The sequence below is a fragment of the Myodes glareolus genome, chromosome 19 (assembly GCF_982192425.1).
Source record: "Myodes glareolus chromosome 19, mMyoGla1.1, whole genome shotgun sequence".
Classification (NCBI taxonomy): Eukaryota; Metazoa; Chordata; class Mammalia; order Rodentia; family Cricetidae; genus Myodes; species Myodes glareolus.
Window position 1 is genome coordinate 52,985,116 of NC_142044.1, and position 22,837 is coordinate 53,007,952.

Consider the following 22,837-nt stretch of genomic DNA (forward strand, 5'->3'; position numbering starts at 1 on the left):
GTGGGACCTAAGGATTTGAGCTCAGGTATTCATGTAGGACCTAGGGATTTGAACTCAGGTCTTCATATGGAACCTAAGGATTTGAACTCAGGTCTTCACATGGGACCTAGGGATTTGAACTCAGGTCTTCACATGGGACCTTGGTGCGGGAGAATTATCTGTATTCTGTCAATCATGTATTTTACTAAAACGCTGATTGGTCAGGCAGGAAGTATAGGCGGGTCAACCAGACAGAAAGCAGAGGCGGGGTGATGAGAACAGGAGAAGGCTGGGAAGGAAGAAGCGCATTCTTCCATTCCTGCCCAGACCACTGAAGAGGCAACATGTGAGCTGTCACACTGAGAAAGGTACTGAGCCGTGTGGCTAACATAGATAATGATAATGGATTATTATAAGTTACAAGGACTAATAAGAAGCCTGACCTAATGGGCCAATCAGTTTTATAACTTATAGAGATCTCTGTGTGATTGATTCTCTGGGACTTGCCGGTTGTGGGGTACCGGGCTGGACGGAAACCCCAATAAGCCGGCCCTCATGTTACAGGACCTAGGGATTTGAACTCAGGTCTTCACATGAGACCTAGGAATTTGAACTCAGGTCTTCATGCTTCCACAGCAAACCCCTTTCTAACTCTGCCATCTCTCCAGTTCATAGCTGACCTATTTCATCTTCTTTTAAATAAGATTTTATGATAGTCTTTTCCCTTAAAAGGTGCAAGCTAATTGAAACTGAAGTTCATTAATGATTTCAGACATAAAAAAAAATATAACAACCTTAGGGGAACAGTTACAAAATAGGATAGTCATAAACTACTTTTCTGATGAGCATTTGAATATTTTCACTGTGGGCTGTATTTCTATGGAGCTCCTTCTCCCTCTCCTCTGGAAGTGAAATTATGAGGTCACTGTCTTCCCTCTTGGCAGTGGAAAGAAAGGCACTGTCTGCTCTGCTTATCGCCATGGACTGCTGAAAGCCTGGTCTCTGAATTAGTCCTCCTAAGTGGCACTAAGATTTCCTCACAGCCAGGGATGATAAGAATGCTTTTTAATGTGAAGTCTTATCTCTTTAAGAATATCTTGTCTATATTAGATCAGATTATTTAAAATATTTTGTATTACCAAAATTAGACTTCTCCTTTCATGACAAAGTTGTATTAAGTTATAAAAAAGGTTTTTTAAAACTAATTCCTTCAACAAATTATGCAAAAAAGCAAATTTTGTCTTTTAAAACAATTAGAATGGCACTGTATGTATGCCAACATTATCTCAGAGTAGTATTTATCTTAGTCAGGAAAACAAAGTACTCTGAAAACAGAATATAATCACCAGGCAATACTAAATTTGGTTTATTACCATCAGAATCAACCTAATCCTGTTTCCTTAACAACACAGGAACATTTTCCACAGATTTCACAGGCTGTAACAGCTTTCTTAGCAGTTCTGAATTGGGTTTCAAGAAGATCTTATAGGTTAAGTAATAAATAGTTCATTCTTATCAGTAGACACTTTTATGAATTTGACTACAAGAGTGAATTAGAATAAAAAAAAAGCAGAAAAGGAGATAGGCAAAATTTATACACAAAAGGTGAGAACTATGCAGAAAGAAATTACTAACCTCATTGCTTAACCACAATCATTCCTTCTGGGGGCTTGAAAATAGATCCAGACCCTCCTGAGGTTCGCACAAGTGATTTCCATGGCTTTTTAAGTTTGGAAGGATTTAATTCTCTGAGAGGCATGACATTCCCAACAGATACATCTTTTATCTGACTTAGGAGTACAACGTGTGGACTATTTTGTGGAAAGAAACAATGATCCCCTCCCCCACAGCATCTTTTCCTAAATTGTGTGGATGATGGAATGGACAAACAAGGATAAATATAGAAACAACAAGTCTCAAAATTCTCATCAAAATATGTGAAAAAAGACTAAAACTGTTCATATAAAAGTTTCTCTGTTATATATATATATATATATGTGTGTGTGTGTGTGTGTGTGTGTGCATGTGCACATGCATATATTGATGTGTACATTTAGGCATCTGTGAGTCTACATGTGTGTGTGTGTATATATATATATGTCCATGTGCATGTACACATGTGTCTCTACACATGTACTTATGTATATGTGTACATACGTGTATACACATGTGTATATGTGTGTATTTAACATCCATGTATGTGTGTGTGCACACACAAGCACATGTATGTGTGTGTTTTGAGAAAGCACATATTTACAGAGATATATGGGCTGCTCTTGTAAGCTATAGTTTAATAATGTTTAAGAGCAGAGGTATTGAGAAGATAGGGTTTGGTGCTGTCCTTTGGAACTGTCACACAGCACCTAGAGAAATTCCCATGACACCTAGTATAAGCAGTACAGTGAGTGTGTCTGTCATGTTGAATCTACCACACATGGATTTTTTGGACATCATATAAGATGATGAGCATCAGTGGTGAGTTTTGATTCTAGTAATTCAAATGTTCAGAACATTGGTGTGTCTTTCTACCCAAGGAAACTGAAGCTGTGGAAAAGCAGCAGTAAGGCCGAGACAGCGCTGCCATCTTTGGCATCATGGCTTCCATCATCAGTTGGGAGATGATGTCTTGCTGGTTGAGGAGACATCATTTTTTGGTTCAGTGCTGTACAACAGCATACTTGGGTGGTGTCATTTCTAATCCATAGAAGTGAATTTTCAAGGCTCTGGCGATTAGAAAGTCTATGATCCAAGAGCAGGATGGATGCTTGCTCCCGGATGGAGGACTGTTGGTTCCTCATATGGTGGAAGGTGAAAAGCATGAGAAAGCAAACGTTGTGTAAATTCTCTTCTAAAAAGGTCTTATTCCCATGTCTTCTTCCCGACCTAATCACTTCGTGTGTGTGTGTGCATGTGTGTGTGTGTGTATGAATGTGTGTGTGCTGCGTGTGAAGTCCAGAGGTTGGCAGCAGGGGTTTGTCAGTCGCTTTCCACCTTACTAATTGAACAAGTTCCCTCCTCCCTTGAAGTTAGAGTTCACCAATTTAGCATGACCTGCCACCAAATCTTGGGAACCCTCACCTCTTTGCTTCCCCAGCACTGAAGTCATAGACACATACCCTATACCCAGCCTTTTATGTGGATGGTAGAGACCTGTAATCTAATTCTTGTACAGGATGCATGTGACCCACTGAGTCACAACACCAATATTTTAGTCTCGTCACCTCTTAGTTGGTTTACCTCTTAGTTCTGCTAGTGCTGGCGACACCAGAACTTTAGACAAGATAGATCCAGATAACAGCTATCTATATACGAAAAAACTAGATTTTTAAAGATCTGATTTAGTTTGCAATTTTTATATCTATCCCTAACAGTATACAACAACACTGGTTTGATTACATGAAATAAATGTAAAGATTGGAGAGCCAAGAAGTCATGAATGAAGGGGAAGAGAAATGAGTAACAACACACAAAAGGAGACGGGATGTTTTCAGGGTAAATTACTAATTTCATTTGGTTTAATAAATCATTCTTTTTATCAGGCAAAATGAAGGACGGTCAGTTAAAGATAGCCATACATTCCTTGATAGTCTTCCCACTGAGAAGTCAAAATTCATTCCTCTGCTTTGAAACTATGCTGATCCTAGTAACTCACATAGTAAAAATAATGTCACAGTTCAGAAGTTCTAAGCCTGCGATCTAACGGATTTGGCATTTCTGTCCCAGACTTCAGAACACCTAAGAAAAGTGACCACGGGTGGGGACTCTAAAGACTAGGAGTCTACCAGACTAGGACAAAGTCAATTAGAACCTGTGTCTAAGAGGACACTCCAGCGACTCCAGACATCTCGTCCCAGGCATTAGATAATGAGCAGAGGCAAGGAAACTACCATAGTGTGCACACTACACAAAACCCATGGTGGAGACCTGAGAAACTAAGCCAGTGTCCAGAGGGGGGCTCTGAAATATCGCCTTAGTCAAATTATTCTCCAACCATTAAAAATGTCCGAGCTGAAGCTGAAGCCCACAGATTGTCAATATGACACATCTATCTGTAATATTTTACATCTCTTAACTTTAGGGATATTTATTCTGCAATGGCTGATACCTAGAATAGACTAGACCTACTGTGTATAAATGGGGGTTCTTTAAGCAGATTTACTGAAAGGCTGTCATTTTGATATGAAGTTCACTCTCCTAAGTGAACTATTATGAAACTAAAATGAGTGCCTGGTCACCAAGAACTGCTACCAAAACAAGGTAGAAATAGAAAGCCCAAACTGAAAAACCTGACACATTACCTTTTTCAAACAAATCAAATACTTTTAATGGATCATTACCAAAGCAAACTCATGAGATATCCTTCCATCTGGAGGCAGTTTCGCACCAAAACCAAGAGCTGGGAACATCTTATCGCTGTCGTAATCTTGAACGATTTCTCCTACAGCCTTCAGGGCCATGCCATAGGCATTCAGTTGGTAAGGGTTCATGTAGTGGAGAGAAGTAGGCTGGGCAGGATTTCCTAATGACAGAAAATGGATCAAAACATAAGCAGTCAGGCCACAGGTAGCAATACTGTAGGCTTTCTTTATTTCAGTTTCAAATACTCAAAATTATCATTTTCTGCCTATTCTTACCCAGGATCTTTGTTTAGACCTAGATTAGTAGTCTACACCAATGGTTCTTTCCCTTCTGCATGTCTCAAGCTGTTGCTGTGTCCTGAATTCACTCTCTCCCTTTAGTTATGTATCACACACAGCAAACAGCACTTCTTATTTCTTTGGACTCTTCTTGTCTTTCTTTTCCCTGCCCTTGTGTTTCTTTTGTTCTGTTTCATAAAACTGGCAACAAAAAAAATCAACTCCCAACTTCTTGAGTCTGTGACCATGTCTTAATCTCCCTCGTGCCTTTGATAATGTCAACAGAGACTTAAGTGGTAGTTGGTGGGTGACATTGAACTTAACTAGTAGCAGTAATGGTTAAAATACCAAGGAATCTATCATAGATTGAACAGCTGACATTGTATCTCACAAAGCCTTAATAATAAGTTTATTCTGAAACATTTTGACTCTTGGCAACTATGCTTCTCAGAACATTCACATACACGTTTTCTTTCTACATGTCTTCATTTCTCTCAGATATACAACTTAGAGTGAAGTTGCTGGCTTATATGGTGACTCTGAATATTACCATTTGAGTAACTGCCAATTTGTTTTCAAAAGCACCTACATTATCAACATCCACAGTATTACCAAGGTTCTGATTACTCTAGTTCTCCACGACACTACTCAACAGACTGGTTCTATCTAGCCATGTTCACGGGTGCGGAATGGCAACTGTCCATAGTTCTGGTTAAGTTTCCTGGAGTCTGTATGTTAAGAATATGTTTTTAGAATTATTTGCTCTCTGTATATCTTATATGGAGAAAGATTCTCTTTAGATCATTTGCCTACTCTTATTTATTTTATCTTAAAAATTTATTTATTTATTTGTGTGTATGTGAACGTGTGCATGTGAGTGTGCATTGCCATGGTGTGTGTGTGTATGTGTGGAACGGGGCTTGAGGGACAGCTTCTGAGAGTTGCTTCTCTTCTTATACCATACAGGTCTTAAGGACTGAACTCAAATTTAAGGCTTGGAAGTAAGCACCTTTATCTGCTGAGCCATCTGACTGTATCCTCTTTAAATTGAGAATATTTTTCCATTGAGTTGTTAAAGTTCTTTGTGTATTCTAGATACAAGTTTCTCATAACCTGTAGGCTGTGGGCATATTTGCTATATTTAGGGCGTGTCTTCTGTTTTGATAGGTATCATTTGAAACATGAAATGTAATTTTGCTAGCATTCATTTTATTTTCTTTACATTGCTAATGCCCTTGTTGTCACATTTAAGAATCAGATGCCACAACCACAGCCATCAAAGCCTTTTCTGTTTTTCTTTTTCTGAACTCTTTACAGCTTAACATTTTGAAGCATGTCTGTATTAGTGGAGTTTTTTCACATGACCTGAGACAAAAGTCTTAATTTCATCTTTGGCATGTGGCTGAGTACTTGATCCAGCTCTCTTGCTAAAAAGACCATTTTTTTTCCCCATGAAATAAAGTTTGGTATCTTTCTTTCTCATTTGCTTTGGCTTTTCTTGATCCTTTGCAACAACACATAAATTTTAAGTGAATTTCTCCTTTTCTAAAATAAATCTACCAGATTTTGACATTGTATCAACTCTGTCAGTCACTTAGAGGAAGATGGTTATTTTAACGATGTTTGCTCTTAAATTCCAAAACAAAACTTTTAGATTTTATTATGTAATTTCTCTTAACATTCTTATCAGAACATAATCTTTAGTTTGCAAAATATAGTCTTCATATTATATGTTTTGTGTTAAATGCAATCCTAACGTTTTCATTTAAAAAAATATTTTCTTTGTGAATATATTTCTTCTTATTTTCTTTGTGAATATTTTCCCTTGCAAGGGTAGAGGAAAGAATTGAGGCCTTTATCTTCTTTCCTGCAGACTTACTCAGCTTGTGATTAGTTGTAAGGCATTTTAGATGATTTCTCAGAATTTTGCATATTACAGGATGTATTCAAAAGTAGTTTTATTTCACTTTTATTTACAGTATCAATATTTAGTTCTTTTATCTACCTTTCATAGCAACAACACCTGGTGCAGTGTTGACTAGAAATAATCAGAGCATTCTTGTCCTGTTTTCCATCTCAGGAGAAACCATCCTGCCTCTCATTCCTAAAGATGCTGCTTAGTAGGTTTTATACAGTTTCCCTCTACAAGGTCTTGAAAGCATACACCACAAGCACATGCAGAACTTTGTCAAATGGTTTCTCAGCATCATGTGGGATATTATTCATTTTCAAAATTTTAATATCCAAAAATCAAGTAATGTAATATAGTCCTATGGATACCAGAAAATCAGAAAAATGAACAAGCAGATGATAAACCATTATATGCTGTTGGTCTGGGTTATTTTATCCAGTATTTTTATACACACATGTACATGAAAGGTAATTTTTAAGTTTCTCATTGTGATATCTTGGCCTCACCTTTGAATCAAACTATTAACGGCCTCACCTTTTCTCTTTGGTTTTTAGAACAGTTTGTCCTAAAGTCTGGCAATTAAAAAATTTGGTAGATTTCATAAATGAAGCCACCTAGAACTAAGGCCCAGTAGATGAACTTTGAAGGTCGTTTTCTCATTGCTAATTCAGTTTCTTGTTACACATTGTCCAGATTGTCAAAATTTTAGACGAGTTTCAGTCATTATGTCTTTCTATTGAATAGACAGTTGATTCTCTTAGTTGGCCTAAAATTCATCAATAGAACAATGAAAAGTTATTTCAACCAGTTGGACTTAAGTTGAGTTACTTATTATGGGTCATATTTCATAGACATGGATCAAGAATTTCTATCTCTAGACATAATGCTAATGAAAGCATTTTAACACCCAGGAAAAAAGTAAACGAATAGAATTTGGTCTCATTAAGTATAGCTCTAGCTCTTCAAGGCATAAGTCAACATATCTCATTAATAAACTGTTTTCTAGAACTAGGTTTGTGCAGCTGTGTAAGAGGTCGGATTTAACGGCTTTTGGGATGGTGATTTGGGAAATGAGGACCAGTGTAAGAGAAATGTAAGGAGATAACACGAGAGCTGTAGACACAATGGGTGATTCGGAAGGGAAGATCAGCATGGGCTCCTCAACGTGCACTAGGGGCATTGTGCTGGCTAGTTTTGTGTCATCTTGACCCAAGTTAGAGTCATCTGAAAACAGGGAACCACAACTGTAAAAAAAATGCTTCTATGAGATCAGACTGAAGGCAAGCCTGTAGGGCATTTTCTTAATTAGTGATTGATGTGGGAGGCCTCAGTCCCTTGTGTATGGTGCCATCCCTGGACTTGTTGTTCTGGATTCTATAAGAATGTAGGCTAAGCAACCCACAAAGAACAAACCTATATGTAAACAGACATTTCTTTCTCAGGCCTATTACTAACTAGCTCTTACATTTAAATTAACCCATTTCTATTAATCAAGGTATTGCCATGTGGCTATGACTTTTACTGGTCTACTGGCATCTTGTTTCTTGGGCAGCTGGCTTGTGTCTCCCTCAACTCCTTCACTTCTTTCTTCCTATATTTTGTTTGGCTTTTCTGCCTAGCTATATTCTGCCTTGTGATAGGACAAAGTAGCCTTTCTTATTAACCAATGTGAGCAATACATATTCACAGCATATAGAAGGGTGATCCCAAAGCACAAACCAGAAAGCAGCACTCCCCTACGGCCTCTGTACCAGCTCCTGTCTCTAGGTTCCTGCCTTGTTTGAGTGCTGATCCTGACTTCCTCCAACTATGAACAGTGATGTGGAAGATTAAGTCAAATAAGCCCTTTACTCCCACGTTTGCTTTGGTCATGGCATTTTGTCACAGCAATAGTAACCCTACAACAGGCATCATCCTCATAAATACAGTGGAGGCTGAAGAAACTGTCAATCTTAAGTGTACTCAACACTCCTGGTGTGGGAGGTCCTTCTGCCTATGTGTTGCTTTTATTGATCAATGAATAAAAAGATTTGTTTTGGCCTGTGATAGGGCAAAAGAAAAGAGCTAGGCAGAGAAAACTAAAGTGAATGCTGGGAGAGAAGAGGCAGGGACAGAGAGATGCCATGGAGCTGCCAGAGAAAGTCATGGCAAAACATTGCCGGTAAGCCACTGCCACGTGGTGATACACAGATTAATGAAGATGAGTTAAACTAAGATGTAAGAATTACTTGATAAGATGCTGGAGCTAAGAGTCCAAGCAGTGTTTTAATTAGTATGGTTTCTGTGTGATTATTTCAGGCCTAAGTTAGCTGGGCGGCCAAGATCAAACAAGCGGCTCCTTGCAACACACTCTAAACCCTCTAACACATCTCAGGAACACCAGATCCCACGCAGCAGCCTCAGTTTTTGTTGTTATTGTATAACGTGGATGCTGTGGTTTGCTGCTGCTGCTGCAACTGTTTGATATCAGCTGGGAATATCACACAGTACCACAAGTTCAGGAGGAAGACGAAATGAAAAATTCCAAATGTAGCTTCTAACAAAGCTCTACTGCTTTCTTGCCTCATAAAGTTGAATCTTTCTAAGGAAACTGTCGTCATTTGGGAATTACATGGGAAAAACTCATGGCAACTTTTGGCAAAAGCAAATAACAAAGGCTTGCAAGCACAGGTGGTTAGCTGTGCTTGGTGCCTAAGCCCAAAACCCACAGCAGAATGATAGAACTGACCCCTGAAATTTTTCAACATGGGCTGTGACACATGCCCCATCACACTCATACATGTACACCAGAAACACGCACACACACAGAGCAACAAACAAATTAAGAGATAAAGTGAGGTCATGTTCTTAGGATACAATACAACCAGTTCAAATGGTCATTCCATTCCAAATAAACTTGGTTCAAAATAAAATTAAATTTCCATTATTTTACCTTTTTAAAATATTTTATACGAATTACTAATGTCTGTACCAAAATATCACATAGCAATCCTATTTAATGAACCAGATGTCAAGATGTTAGTGAGTAAACTTATGGCTGAACCCCATTATAATTAAACACACTTCAGAAATAGCTAACTACATCTAAAATCGGTATTCCTTGGGAAGAAACAAGAAACAGCAAAATGGTTCAACATGTAGTCAGTCTGTTGTATATTTTTGTTATATTTCTTCTACATTTTGCATATCTAAATAGTCACATAATGTTAGAGACAAAATTTTAAGATTTTTGATGAAAACAAAAGTTTATCACTTAATGGGCAGCAGTTCTTACTGGGGACAGTGGTAGCACTCACCGTTTGATGCTGTGAAGTCAATAGCCACTGTGAAGTTGATCTGTGTTCTAGAACAGAAGCAAATAAAAATCGCTAAGTAAGCAGCAGCACCCAGGAGGTCATTGTCCATTCTTGTTACATTTTTAGTGTAACAAATTTTCTAAGTGTTGAATTTGAACAAATATAGCATATGCTAGACGGCATTAAATAGGAAGATTTACTAGGCATGTGTGTTAAAAAAATATCTTTGTTATCATAATACTGTGAAACAAAAAAAAAGTCATTTGAACAAGTTTGGATTGCTTTTTGGGGTCAGTAACCATGCACATGGCTGAGCGAAGGGTCTAAACAAACAGCCATGACGTTCATGTCCAGCACTCACAGCTAATTGCCGCTTTTGAAAACATCAGTAAAACTGTCACACACCTCTACAGCATCAGTCCTTAAACTAACTTTCAAAAGTCCTGAAGATAGAACCCTCCTCTGCATTTCTGAAAACTGAAATAGCTCAAGAGACAATCTACAACAAGTTTGCATGGTAACCTCCACCTATTTATCAGTTTTTGGTAAATATAGTGGCAAGAAATGTGTATATATTTTAATTTTCAGCTCTTAGACAATACATACCTTGGTTAGTTTATGTCTCTTTTAAGTAAGTTAGCTGTTTTCTTTCCTTCCTCCCTCCCTCCCTCCCTCCCTCCCTCCCTCCCTCCCTCCCTCTCTCTTTTTCTTTCTTGCTTTTCCTTCAATTCTTTTGTTCTATTACAAGTGGCATTTGTAAATGAGTGGCATTTCACTTTTTGCTACACTCATAACTATTTATAAATATATATGATACCATTCCTTTCTTTCCAAAGACAAAGTCATAGTAAGTGGCAATGCCATTACGCCAATGGTAGTGCAGCCCTATCTGTGAATCTCCCCTTCTCAGGTTACTTAAATAGCACTTCTACGGTGTGAGAAGTCCTTCTGTATATATGTTGCTTTTATTGGTTAATGAATAAATAAAGAAGTTGTTTAGACCTGTGATGGTGTAGAATAGAGCTAGGTGAGGAAGACTGAACTGAACAGTGGGAGGAAGAACGCAAATTCAGGGAGACACCAGAGGGAAAGACGCAAATCACCAGTTGGAACCTTGCCGGTAGGCCATGAACCTCATGGTAAAATATAACATAATAGAAATGGGTTAATTTAAGAGATAAGACTGAGCTAGAAATATGCATAAGATAATAGGCCAAGCAGTGTTGTAATTAACACAGTTTCTGTGTGATTATTTTGGTTCTGGGCAGCCAGGAACAAATAAGCAGCCTTCCTACAACACTTCATTAAAGGAAAATAAGCATTTCCTTGAAGAACACACTTAGCATATTTTAAAAACTTGAATTATTTCTTGTAAAAAAAGTACCCTTGACAAACTGAACTATTCAAAGTCTGAATGATGACGATGATAACAAGGTCGTCTACCTTGTCCATCCGGGCCTGGACAGGACTTAGATATGAAAGGTTTCTGACTCTAGAACGAAATCATCCAGCCCCATCATACTTCACTAACAAGCAGTCCTTTCCTTTTTCAGATTCAGCCTCAAAAATCCTGCATGCGATTCTGAGACTGACTCAAATGCACACTCCTCCCCGAGGAATGATCAACTTCACATATTTATATATAACAAAGTCAATGGAGATTCCTTTTATAGCCACTCGGTTAACATTTTGCTTAGAGTAGAAATCAGGTTTACAGGCTAGGAATCCAGGCTCACAGGGAGCTTCATTCTAATCAGCATGAATCGAAATGAGCACAGCTTTGAGAGAAGTAACACAGTGAGCCTTTGGGGAGAACATTCTAGATACCTAACTCCCTTTGAGGTGCTAAAAGGAACAACTGCCCACAGCCGACTGGTATGTCATGGTAACCGACAGTAACACAGGGTGACAGTGAAACAGAAAGAGCCAAGCTGAGTCTGCAAGAGCTGGATTTGAGTCTCAGCAGCTCACTTGTGTCCTTGGCCAAATTCCAATATTCTTAGAGGGCAGTCTCACAGTAAGAGCAAATAACAGAAAGAGACAAGGGAAGTGCTGTATACATAAAACATATTCCATGTAAATAACTTACACATTAAATATACATATAAATATGCATGTTATGATGCATAGTTACATAGGTTATATCCATTAGTCTAGCAATATTTTGATAAGAACACAATCCCTTCTTAAAAAAAATATTTCACATTTAAGGAAACTGAGCTCAAAAAACTCAGTCATTTTCTATACCACCATCAAATGCCAGCATTAGAAGGTCAATTAACATCTTTCCAAAAACAGATGTCCTTAATAATAGATAACTAAGACATTATCACAGGCGTGATATAAATTTGCCTTCTACTGAGTATGCTATCAATACTAATCTCAGAAGCACCTGCGTGTCTGTTATTCCAGTGGAGACTGCTTAGGCATAAAAGTAACCCAAAGCCTTGAGAACACATTATTCTAGCATATTTTTAATACCAAATTTGGCACAATCTTCCCTAGATTGTAGAAACAAACACCTCTTCCTCCCCCCTTCTCCTCTTCCTCTTCCTCTCTCTCTCTCTCTCTCTCTCTCTCTCTCTCTATCTCTCTCTCTCTCTCTGAGCGTGGTATAAGTGTGAGTGTGTGTATATGTATCCATATACATGGTTTTGTGTGGTTGACAATGACTGAGTTCATTCATTGCCCTCCACTTTATTTTCTCAGATAAATTCTCTCAGTGAACTTCCAGCTTACCATTGTAGCTAAGTCAGAGGCCAGAACCCCCCAGGCATCCACCTGCCTGTCTCATTCCCCCAGTGCTGGAGCTATAGGAGTATGCTGCCATACCTTTATACCTGGCAGAGAAAGCGAACTCAAGTTCTCGTGCGTCTGCAGCAAACGCTTTTCCCATGAGCCGTCTCACCAGCCCTCCAACTCTCTCTGTGCACTGGAACCTCGCTTTGCTTCCACATTCATGAGTAATTTTATTCTATGGTTGTTTCTCATTCTTTCATTAAGATAACACCCAACATATCACAAAACAGTCTCTTATGGGATCGGGGAAAGTCCTAGCTCCTCCTCGCCGGGCCCACGATGGATGGCGATACAGATGGAGACCCACATTGGAGCACCGGACTGAGCCCCCCAAGGTCCAAATGAGGAACAGAAGGAGGAAGAAAATGAAAAAGGAAATAAGGACTGCGAGGGATGTGATCACCCACTGATACAAGGGGACGGATCTAATGAGAGTTTACCAAGGCCAGTTGGACTGGGACTGAACGAGGACGCAATCCAACCAGATTCTCTGAATGCGGCCGGATTCTCTGAATGTGGCTGGCCGGAGTCTTTCTGAAAAGCCATTGACAATGGCACTGGGACTCGTTTCCTCTGCATATACTGGATTTTGCGGATCCAGTCTGTCTGGACACTCACCTTCCTGGACCTGGAGGGAGGGGGGAGGAATTTGAACTTCCCACAGGGCAGGAAACCCTGACTACTCTTAGGGATGGAGAGAGAGGAGGAGAGGGAGTGGGGGGAGTGGGAGGGTGGTGGGAGGAGGAGGGGTGGAAATGGAAACTTTTATAATTTAATAAAATTACCAAAAAAAAAGCTGTTGCTTATTGAAACCATCAAAAAAAAAAAAAAAACAGTCTCTTAAACCGTGATTCTCAGAACAAACCCGGCAACAGTCACAGCAACCAAGGTCCTCCCAAGGCAGTGGCATCTATCAAAGCAAAGAGGAAAGCTGTGACCACTAGCTACAGAGCTATAGAAAAAAGGAATATTTAGAACTAAAATAAAATACCCAAACACAGACCAGCTTAATTTTTAAAATTAATAAATTGCTAAAATAATTTAAAAGACTGAAAAGAAAAAAGCAAGGAGATTAAAAGGGAGAAAGAGAAAGGAAAAGACACATGAAGAGTTAGAGAGGGAGGGAGAGATAGAGGTAGATAGATAGCGAGGGATGGAGCGAGCAGGACAGAGAGGGACACATGGGGCAAGGGTTAAAACCTTATAGACTAATCATTTAACCCAAAGATTAAAGGACCAGGATCCTCTAAGACAGAGGAGAAAAGCCTGATGCCCTTAGCACTGAATGGTAGCTAATAATCATGGAGTAACAGAGACAGTCAAGGACCACAGAGGAATCCTCGATGTATATTGCTTAGCTGACTGATGATAAGATTTGACTAATTCCCGCTTTCTGTGCACTCCCTCCCACTGTTTGCTCTGCCTCGGTGTGCTCATATCGGGATGGAAACGTTATGTCTTACTATACAGGCACCTGTTGGGAAGGATGCCTGCCATCATCTCAAAAACAGAGCAAAGCAAAACAAAGCAACAGCAGCAACAAAAACGAAAGTTCAGAAATCATCTTCCAATTGCCAAGAGCTGTGCCAAGTGATGGAAAGTCCTGGAAGCAAAGGAAACACCAGCTTTGAACTCCGCATGCTTAGCATTTCAATGTTGGTTTACGGCGTTCAACAGCGAGAACAGTCCAGCAATTTTATCAGTCAATTCATTCTTCTGAGTGCTGCGTATATCTATACATAACATGTTTATGAAATATTAGTGAAACAATTTCCTAAAGAAAGACAGTGGAAATTAGACTGTTAAGATTTCTTGAAGACTTTGTTAAATTGCTTCTTTTTCTATCAAGTAAGCCGAACCTCACCAGTAACTGCATTTTTATCTCCGTTATTTATCAGTGTTTGGAGCTTAGAGCCAAAGACAAAGAATCAAACACATAAGACGACTCCTGATAAAATAGCCATACAAGGATCAGGTAGGAATGCCTGAAATATTGCACTTAGAAGTCTTGCTTAAGAAACAGACAAGAGAAAGTGGGATTTCAAGAGCCATGGTCAACGGAATACCTGTTCTATTCCGTTCTGGAATACCCAAGCTGTTCTGGACTACCCAAGCGAGGTCTCCCGGCAAAGGGTGCCCATTAGTATCAACATCGCACATGCTGAGGTCTGTGAAGTCATGCACTTAACAGGTGTCCCCATCTTATGTCACCACCTTCCTGAAGTTGTGAACGTCAGGAAAATCCCCGGGCACAATGGACAGAGGGTATCACACAGCACTGAGAGGTCTGCACGCCAGCGCGCCTCCCAGATGTTTACGGTAGTTACCGTGAACTAGCTATCATGAGTGAACACGGGCATGTGCAGGACTGTTCACACTTATTCCCCAACTCAAGTCCCGTCCAGTTGCACAAATTAAACACTATGAACCCTTAAGGTGGCGCCTCCCATCCCTGTTTAAGTTAATTTTGATAAACACAGATTGTCATTCTGTAGCTGTCTGGATCCACACCCACCCACCTCTAGAGCACCCTCCAGGCATGGAGTCATCAGGTCCAGGCTTCTGCCCTGCTTTACTAACATGCAGTCTAGTTTATACTTCGGTTTGGTCACCTGCTCTGACCCCCTGAGTTATTGCCTTAAGCACTGGTACCCAGACTTGTCCTCCGTGATCCTATTGCAGTACGAGCTAAACCTTGAAGCCTTTTCTGCTTCAGTTTTTCCGTTTTCTTTAAAAAGTAACCAACTATTAACTGACAAACAGAAAACTCCCTGACCCAATCAATGCTTTTTCTTTAAAACTCCCAGTTTCCTTTGGAGGCTGGAAAGATGTAAAGTGACTAGGAACACACACTGCTCTTCCAGAGGACCCGGATTCAGGTCTCAGCACCCATGTGGCAGCATGCCTCATTCACACACTTAAAATAAAATTGAGACCTCCTGTTTCCCAAGTACTGGCCCTGATCGCCCAGAGGAAAGCATGTTTTCATACAAATGCATACTCTAATGGACCTTGGGAAGGCCGCATTACTTCAGGATACCCTGCTTGTAAGAGCACAGTATTGTCATTGTACCCACACTTGAAAGGACTTTAAGTATTTCATTCCTTAGTAACCCTGTCACGGATGTTCAGCGTCTGGATGTAAGACACTTCTGTGAACATCAGAGTGTGCCACGCTGATCAAGTTTCTGGTTTTACCTGAGATTTAGAGGTTGCCCCTCAAAATTCGACTTCCCACCCAAGATTTCCTTTCCTTCATGTCAGCTACTAAGTCTGAACCTGCTCAACCCAGGGCAGCACCCCAAATGGTCTGGAGCACACTTAGGAGCTGCCTCCCTCAAATGGAAAAGGAACAACCCCTGAGGGATGACGTCATTCTCTGTCTAAAAGATGCAGTTTCATAAATCAACAGCTGTTCTGCTTTTTCTGGATTTTGCGGATTAAGCTCTTTTTATTAAAATTTGTTTTAATTAAAATATAATTACATTAATGTCCCCCTTCCCTGTTCTCTTCTAACCTCTCCCATTCTCCTTCCTGCTCCCTCTCAAATCGATAGCCTCTTTTCAATTATTGTTATTACATGTATGTGTGCATACATATCTAAACACAATTTGTCGACTCCCTTGAGTAAGTCTTGTGTGTATATGATTTCAGGGCTGGCAACTAAGAACTTAGCAGGTTCATCCCTGGGAGAGGTTATTTTCCCTTCCCTCAGCAGTCATTAGATACTTGGAGTTCTTTTTCTAGGGAGAGAGACCCCCTGAGATGTCTCCCTCCAGTGTTATTGAGGTCTTGCTTAAGGAGCCATATTGTTAGGATGCCATGGCCATAGCTTCCCTGCTGTTGGTAGGAGAGAGTAAGTGACCTGGTTCTCTGGCTCTTTCAGTCTATCTAGTGCCTCTTTGATGATGTCATACAGGAGCCATAACGGTCAGGCCTGTGCTGCAGAGTTTAGGGTTTTAAACACACCACAGAGGCTACAAAGTATAATTTCAGAAGACATTGAAAATATCTCACCTTCTTTGTAAATGATAGTTTTAAAAGTATCTCATAAGTAATATCAAAATAAACAACAATGAACCCCTGGTTCAAAACTCAAGCACTGCTGAAAAAAAAAATTCTATTTGAAATGAAATGAGTGATTTCCTAGTATAAAAACATTGGGCTGTTCATCATAGAGCAGAGCCTGAGTCCCAGAATCACAGCAAGCTAGGGGACTGTGAACACAAATCCTTGCCCAAACTACCAAGTCTCCAAGACATGACTTTCTAATATATCAATTAGGTTCCAGTCTTTTAGAAACAGTGGTTCTCAACCTGTGTGCCTAGACCCCTTTGTGGGTCAAATATCAAATATCCTGCATGCTACAGGCCACAACATTATGCAGTAATTGCTCAGTCATCTATTCATGAGCGACATATCAGAACCAAAGGATCTGGTAAAGGTTAAACCAAAAGGCAAGGCTTTTTGGTGTTATCGCTTTGTGAATAAGTGTTTGTTCTTGCTGTAGATTTTTCGCTGTAGCTAACTCCCTTTCTGCTACATATTTGGGAATTAATTCCCAAGTTCAGAACAGTTTCCCAGTGCTAGGCCTTGTTCCTCTCTCCTAGGTAAACACAGGGATCTGCCTTCCTGCAATTATCTTTAACAGCAGGCATCTGGTCAGAGTTTAGGGTCCAGGCAAAGAGCACCCATCTAAGATATTCACAGATCTCCAAGGACATAGAATTACTACTTGCCCAAGCTGCTGCTCTGGTTTTACCCCGCAACCAAATGGCTGATAACAGCATAGTCTGGACCTGATAATTTAGAGGCTTGAGTCTCTCCTTTGCTTAGAGAAGTAAGTCTAACTCGAGACCTAGGCCTGTAGAAACTGCAACGTCTGGTTTATATGTTATCTGATTAAGGACTATCAACTTCTCCCTGACTGTTTACAAAGGTTGCCTAGTTACCTGGTATCCTCTATGCAGACTGGGAGAAAAGAAGTGGTGCTCTGATTTAAACAATGTGTAGCCTCTTCATAATTTTATTAGAAATAAACCCTTTAGCCCTTTACTAACCACCTAAAAATGTACTGTAGTGTACTAGCATTCCCCTCTAGAATTTCCTGATGATTTAATCCCTTTCCTAACTAACTTTCCCCATTAAGGGGTTCACTAGACGTATACTAGCCACTCCCATGGATCTCTCTCTCTCTCTTCCTCTCTCTGTCTCTGTCTCTCAGTATCTGTCTCTGTCTCTGTCTCTCTCTCTGTATGTGTGTGTATGTGTGAAAACCCTTATCTGTTTTTCTACGAGGCAAAAGAATTCCAACCCTGGAACCTGCTAGGGCTGGAGAATTTCTGGTTTTAAGGGTATATATGACTGGGAACATTTGTAATGGATAGAACTAGGGATGATGTACAAGAGAGAGCAAGGCAGAACTGTTAGAAATGAGAAAGAAGAGAAGGAAGAAGAATAAAGAAACATGGATGGATGCTTCCTGTTGTGAGTAGATTTCTCACCCCTCGGATCTTCACCCTTAGATTGCTAGCCCCCTTTTAGCCATTTGTGGTATCTTTAATTGAACCTTGTAATGGAATTTTAAAGGCTAAAACTTTTAGACTCCCATTACCTGTATACCAGATATTATTACTATTATTATTATTATTATTATTATTACATTACTATTCATATCAGTAGCAAAATTACAGTTACAAAGCAGCAATTTATGGTAGGGGTCACCACAACAGGAGGATCTGTATTAAGGGGCTGAATCATTAGGAAGGTGAAGAAGCACTGCTTTAAAGGTCACAGAATACTGAGTATCCGTGTGTAATAAATAGATCTACAAGCTGCAGAAGGCACTCCGAGAAGCAAGCCAGGGCTTTTCCAGGCTCATGCTAATTCTTTCCTCTCATGAGACCCAGCTCTCTTTATTCTGCCTTAAGATTTGTTTTTTCTTTAATCCTCTCCATGCTTGCTGGCTAGTGTTCAGGGTCAAGCGATGAATGACAACCACTGCATTCAGCAGGGGATGAACCGCTGGAGAGAGCTTCAAAAGACATCCTGCGACCTTCCAACACACAGTCTGCATGGTGGTGTCAACCGGAGCAGGGATGGATTTTCCACCTGCTTTTGCCTCCTGTTCTTGATTAGCCCCTTTTTTCCTCTCAGTTTTCCGGCCCCAACCTCTAATTGCTTCCCAGAGTGGAAGCCTTTTTCAAATAGGAGCAGGCTCTCCACAGCTGTTCTTTCAAATGGATGGTTATAATCCCTGTACAGAAGCTCACATATTCAGAGAGAATTCCCCTTTAGAGAGATGATTGACCCCCAGTTAGCAACAGAGGGTTTACAGTGCATTGAGAGCCCTCTGACGCATCCCCCCACCTCCCTTCCCTCTTCAGTTCACTTGGCTATTTGCACGCTCACCATGCACCATGGCTGAGAAACTGCCTAACACAAACACTGTTAGCATCCTTTCTTATGATGACACATCTCCACTATTCCCCTGAGTAAGAAACAGACGGTGCAGAGCATGCTCTCTGCAGAAAAACAAGCCAAGGGTGGAGGACAATGTCAACCACGAGGCTAGACATCCCTTGACTTCCAAGCCCCACGTCATATTTACTTTGTTAACTTTAAATATTTTACTTTTGCTGTTTCAGATGACATGCAGAGAAATGGGTTTCCATATGGGATTTTCATTCATATAGCATATTGTTTGACCCTTTCCCAACTTCTCCCTTTAAACATACAAATTTAGAATCAAACGTTAACCAAAACAAGTTTTGAGACATCTTTTAATGTGCGTAAAGGTCTCTTTTCTAACTGTTGGTTTAGATGAGCTACGGAAGCATTCCCTGTTAGTTTATAGGAGGAAGGCAGTTTTCATTAGATTTATCTCCATCGCTGCTGCAGGGTTTAGCTTTCTGCTGCTTTGATGAGAACAAAGCACTTGGATGTCCCTACAAGGAAACCTAATAAAAAAAAGTCCTAGGTTTGCATATTCAAACAAGAAATGAGATTAGAAAAACTTATAGTATCGCCTGCTCCGGCAAAGCATGCTCCCCGAGGCAACCTTCGAAGTAATGCCATATATTTTATAAAACCAGGGAAACGTTTTATTGCATTTCTGAAACAGCTTTAAGTATTTTTAAAGAAAACTATCATGGGACTTATTTGTAAATTCTCTTATACTCAGCTAGCCTTTCAGACAAGTAAAGTCAAGGTGTTCGCTCTGGCCTTTAAAAGGAGCTGATTTAGCCGGGCAGTGGTGGCGCATGCCTTTAAATCCAGCACTCCGGAGGCAGAGGCAGGTAGATCTCTGTGAGTTCAAGGCCAGCCTGATCTATAGAGCGAGTTCTAGGACAGTCAGGGCTATACAGAGAAACCCTGTCTTGAAAACAACAACAACAACAAAACAAAACAAGAAAGAAACTGATTAATACATGGATAGCCCTTTCTCTCCCTCTCTCTTCTCCCATAAAGACTTTTATTTCTTGTGACTGGGACAAATAACACTTTGTCTATAATCTTTACAAGGCTTAGAATCAGAATCAAGATGCGGGCAGGATGAACAGTACTGTCTGAAAGCAATGGTTACTTAGTTGAGGATGAACTTCACTGACTTTGTTCATTTAGATTTCTCTTTTCTCTCCATGTCTTTGAGAGCTGAAATTGCCACCACTAAAATTATGGAAAGCAAATGTAAAAAAAAAGTATTTTGGTATTTTAAACCCATTGACAGTTCGGGAAACAATGACTAGTATTACTAAGGATTAGAACTACACAGAATTCAATCGCACAGTTACTTTGAAGCAGGCATCATTATTTTTATTCCTACTTATTGGAAACAGAAGCAGGTTCTGGTGGGAAGAGGTAGGCCTGTTGTTTGAAACATGCAGTCAAGTTGAGACTCATGGCCACAATTATGCACTACTGGAAGCCCCAGCAACCCCCTCTTAACTCTGCTGAATTATTCGAATTCTGTCCCAGAATTTCTCCACACAGTATCTTTCCAAGGCCACTCCGTCCCACTCTTTCTTTCATGACAAAAAGAAAACCAGCAGTTCATGCCTCAATCTCAGTATTCTGTCCTCCACATAGAGTTAGAATAAAAGTCCAGTAGCAATAATTTCTGGGAGAGACAGAAGAATTTTCATACTTCAATACCTTTTTTTTTTTTTGAAATAGGGCTTCTCTGTAGCTTTGGTGCCTGTCCTGGAACTAGCTCTTGAAGACCAGGCTGGTCTCGAACTCATAGAGATCCAGCTGCCTCTGCTTCCTGAGTGCTGGGATTAAAGGTATGTGCCACCACCCCTGGCTTTAATTTAACAAGTTTTATTATCATTTAGAATATATATACTTCAATATCAAGTATGCATAAAGCAAACTTTCTGGGCGTTTTAATGCGAACAACAGTAATACACAGTCTGAAATGCATTTTACTTTAAAGTACTAGAGAACTTTAAAGTATGAGAACACTTCCCTCTTCCATCACTCACGGGTTCATATTGGTAAGTAACGTAGTCTCTGACAATTAACTTTCTGTGCCCCGGCTGTATTATAAGGTATACTTCCTGAAGAATCAGTAGCCAGCCAGTACACAGTCAGGTGTTATATTGCTTTGAGGTCCTGTAAATGTTTTACATTTTAAAAGACATGCTTAGATTTCCTTGATTCGTTTTCACTATCCTACAAACCTTGCATACAACCCAGCTATTTTTTTATCTTCTCTTTCTTTATTTTTTAATTAATTTTCAATGAATGAATGGTGTTGGTGATGTTCTAAGACAAGAGGGGAAAGGTGGATACTGGAGTTTCTAACTTGACCAGCGGTCATCTCACTGTATTTAGAATCTGATCATAGCCTTGAGTGTTGGGTTATTGTTCTTAGTGTTACCGAGTGAACAAAGGCCAGGCCATGTGGATTAACTATAGAGGAACCTCTTCTGACATGTGCTGAAGAGGGTTCGGACCAGGGTGGAAAGTCTGGGAAGGGTAGCAATGTGTCGCTGTGAAGTCTCTGCTCCAAGCCACCCTCTTAGACCATCTTCAGTGAAAATCCCAACCCTTCAATGAACCTAGAAGAAGAGTGGAAGGAAGGAGCCTACAAACCTTCTTTTTTTAAGTCTTCTCAACAAAGGCTTCTGCAGAGACAGAGAACCGACTAAAATGACAGTGGATAGGTGCTGGGGAAGAAGAAGGACTCATTTTTGAGGGCATGACTATTGATCGGTTGCCCATGTTCCAGTGGATGGCCCCACATACATACAGTACCAATTGTACATCTGAGGGTATTAAATTTCCTTAATAAAGAAGAAGGCATGATGTCAGAAGGGGACATGTTATGAGGGCGGTTCAAGCGAGGCTTGGGATTAGGGGGACCGGAATTGGATATTATAATGGAATTAGATATGATCATATGTCATTGTATGCATGCATGGAATTCTAAAAGAATACATTTTGAATAAAAGTAAGTTAAAAAGAACAGTGACCTATTTAATTAGCAATTTTTTTCAAAAAGGGACACTATTCAGTTTGGCAAACATTCACACACAGATGTTAGCAGTGTGAGCCAGAACATCTTTTTACCAATATAATCAATACAAAATGAATGGTAAAAGCATATTCCAGGCGATCTTGTAGCATCTCCTCTCTGCAGTGAAATAAAGACATTCTTGTTGCAGTATAGGAAAAACTGTAAACCATGGATTTCTATAGTAGCCGTATTCTTATTTTTTTTTCAAATAGATTTATTTGAAGTAAGTATCTGTCCTTGGTAGTTTTATGTCAACTTGACAAAAGCTAGAGTCCTTTGTGAGGAGAAAACCTCAAATGACTCCATAATACCAGGCTATAGGCAGACTTGTAGTGTATTTCCTTAGTGATTGATGAGGGAGGGCCCAGTTCATTGTAGGTGGTGCCACTGCTGGGTAGGTAGTCCTGGGTTCTATAAGAAAGCAGGCTGAACAAGTCATGAAGAGCAAGCCAGTAAGCAGGAGCCCTCCATGGCCTCTGCATCAGCTCCTGTCTCCAAGTTAAAGCTACTACCTGACTTCCTTCGGAAATTTTTTCCCCTACAGGCTGCTCTTGGTCGTGGCATTCTATGATAGCAATAGAAGCCCCCAACTGAGAAAAAAAATGCAAAGGCTTGTGTTTCTGTGAAGATCTGAAATAAAAATGCATCAATGTAGTCAAAAACAGAGCCCAGGATAATGGCTTAGCAGGTA

The 22,837-nt window shown here is 40.0% G+C and overlaps 1 protein-coding gene across 2 annotated transcripts in view; it reads right to left on the reverse strand.

Annotated features, from left to right (window-relative positions):
* Positions 1–22,837, reverse strand: part of Cpne8 (copine 8) — a 162,408-nt gene that overhangs the window by 26,164 nt on the left and 113,407 nt on the right. For both annotated transcript variants that reach the window (XM_087899191.1, XM_087899190.1), the window contains 2 exons: positions 9,825–9,871; positions 4,317–4,498 (listed from right to left, as the gene is read on the reverse strand). In XM_087899191.1, coding sequence (XP_087755317.1) covers positions 4,317–4,498; positions 9,825–9,871 — 229 coding nt within the window. The remainder of the gene's footprint in view (positions 1–4,316; positions 4,499–9,824; positions 9,872–22,837) is intronic.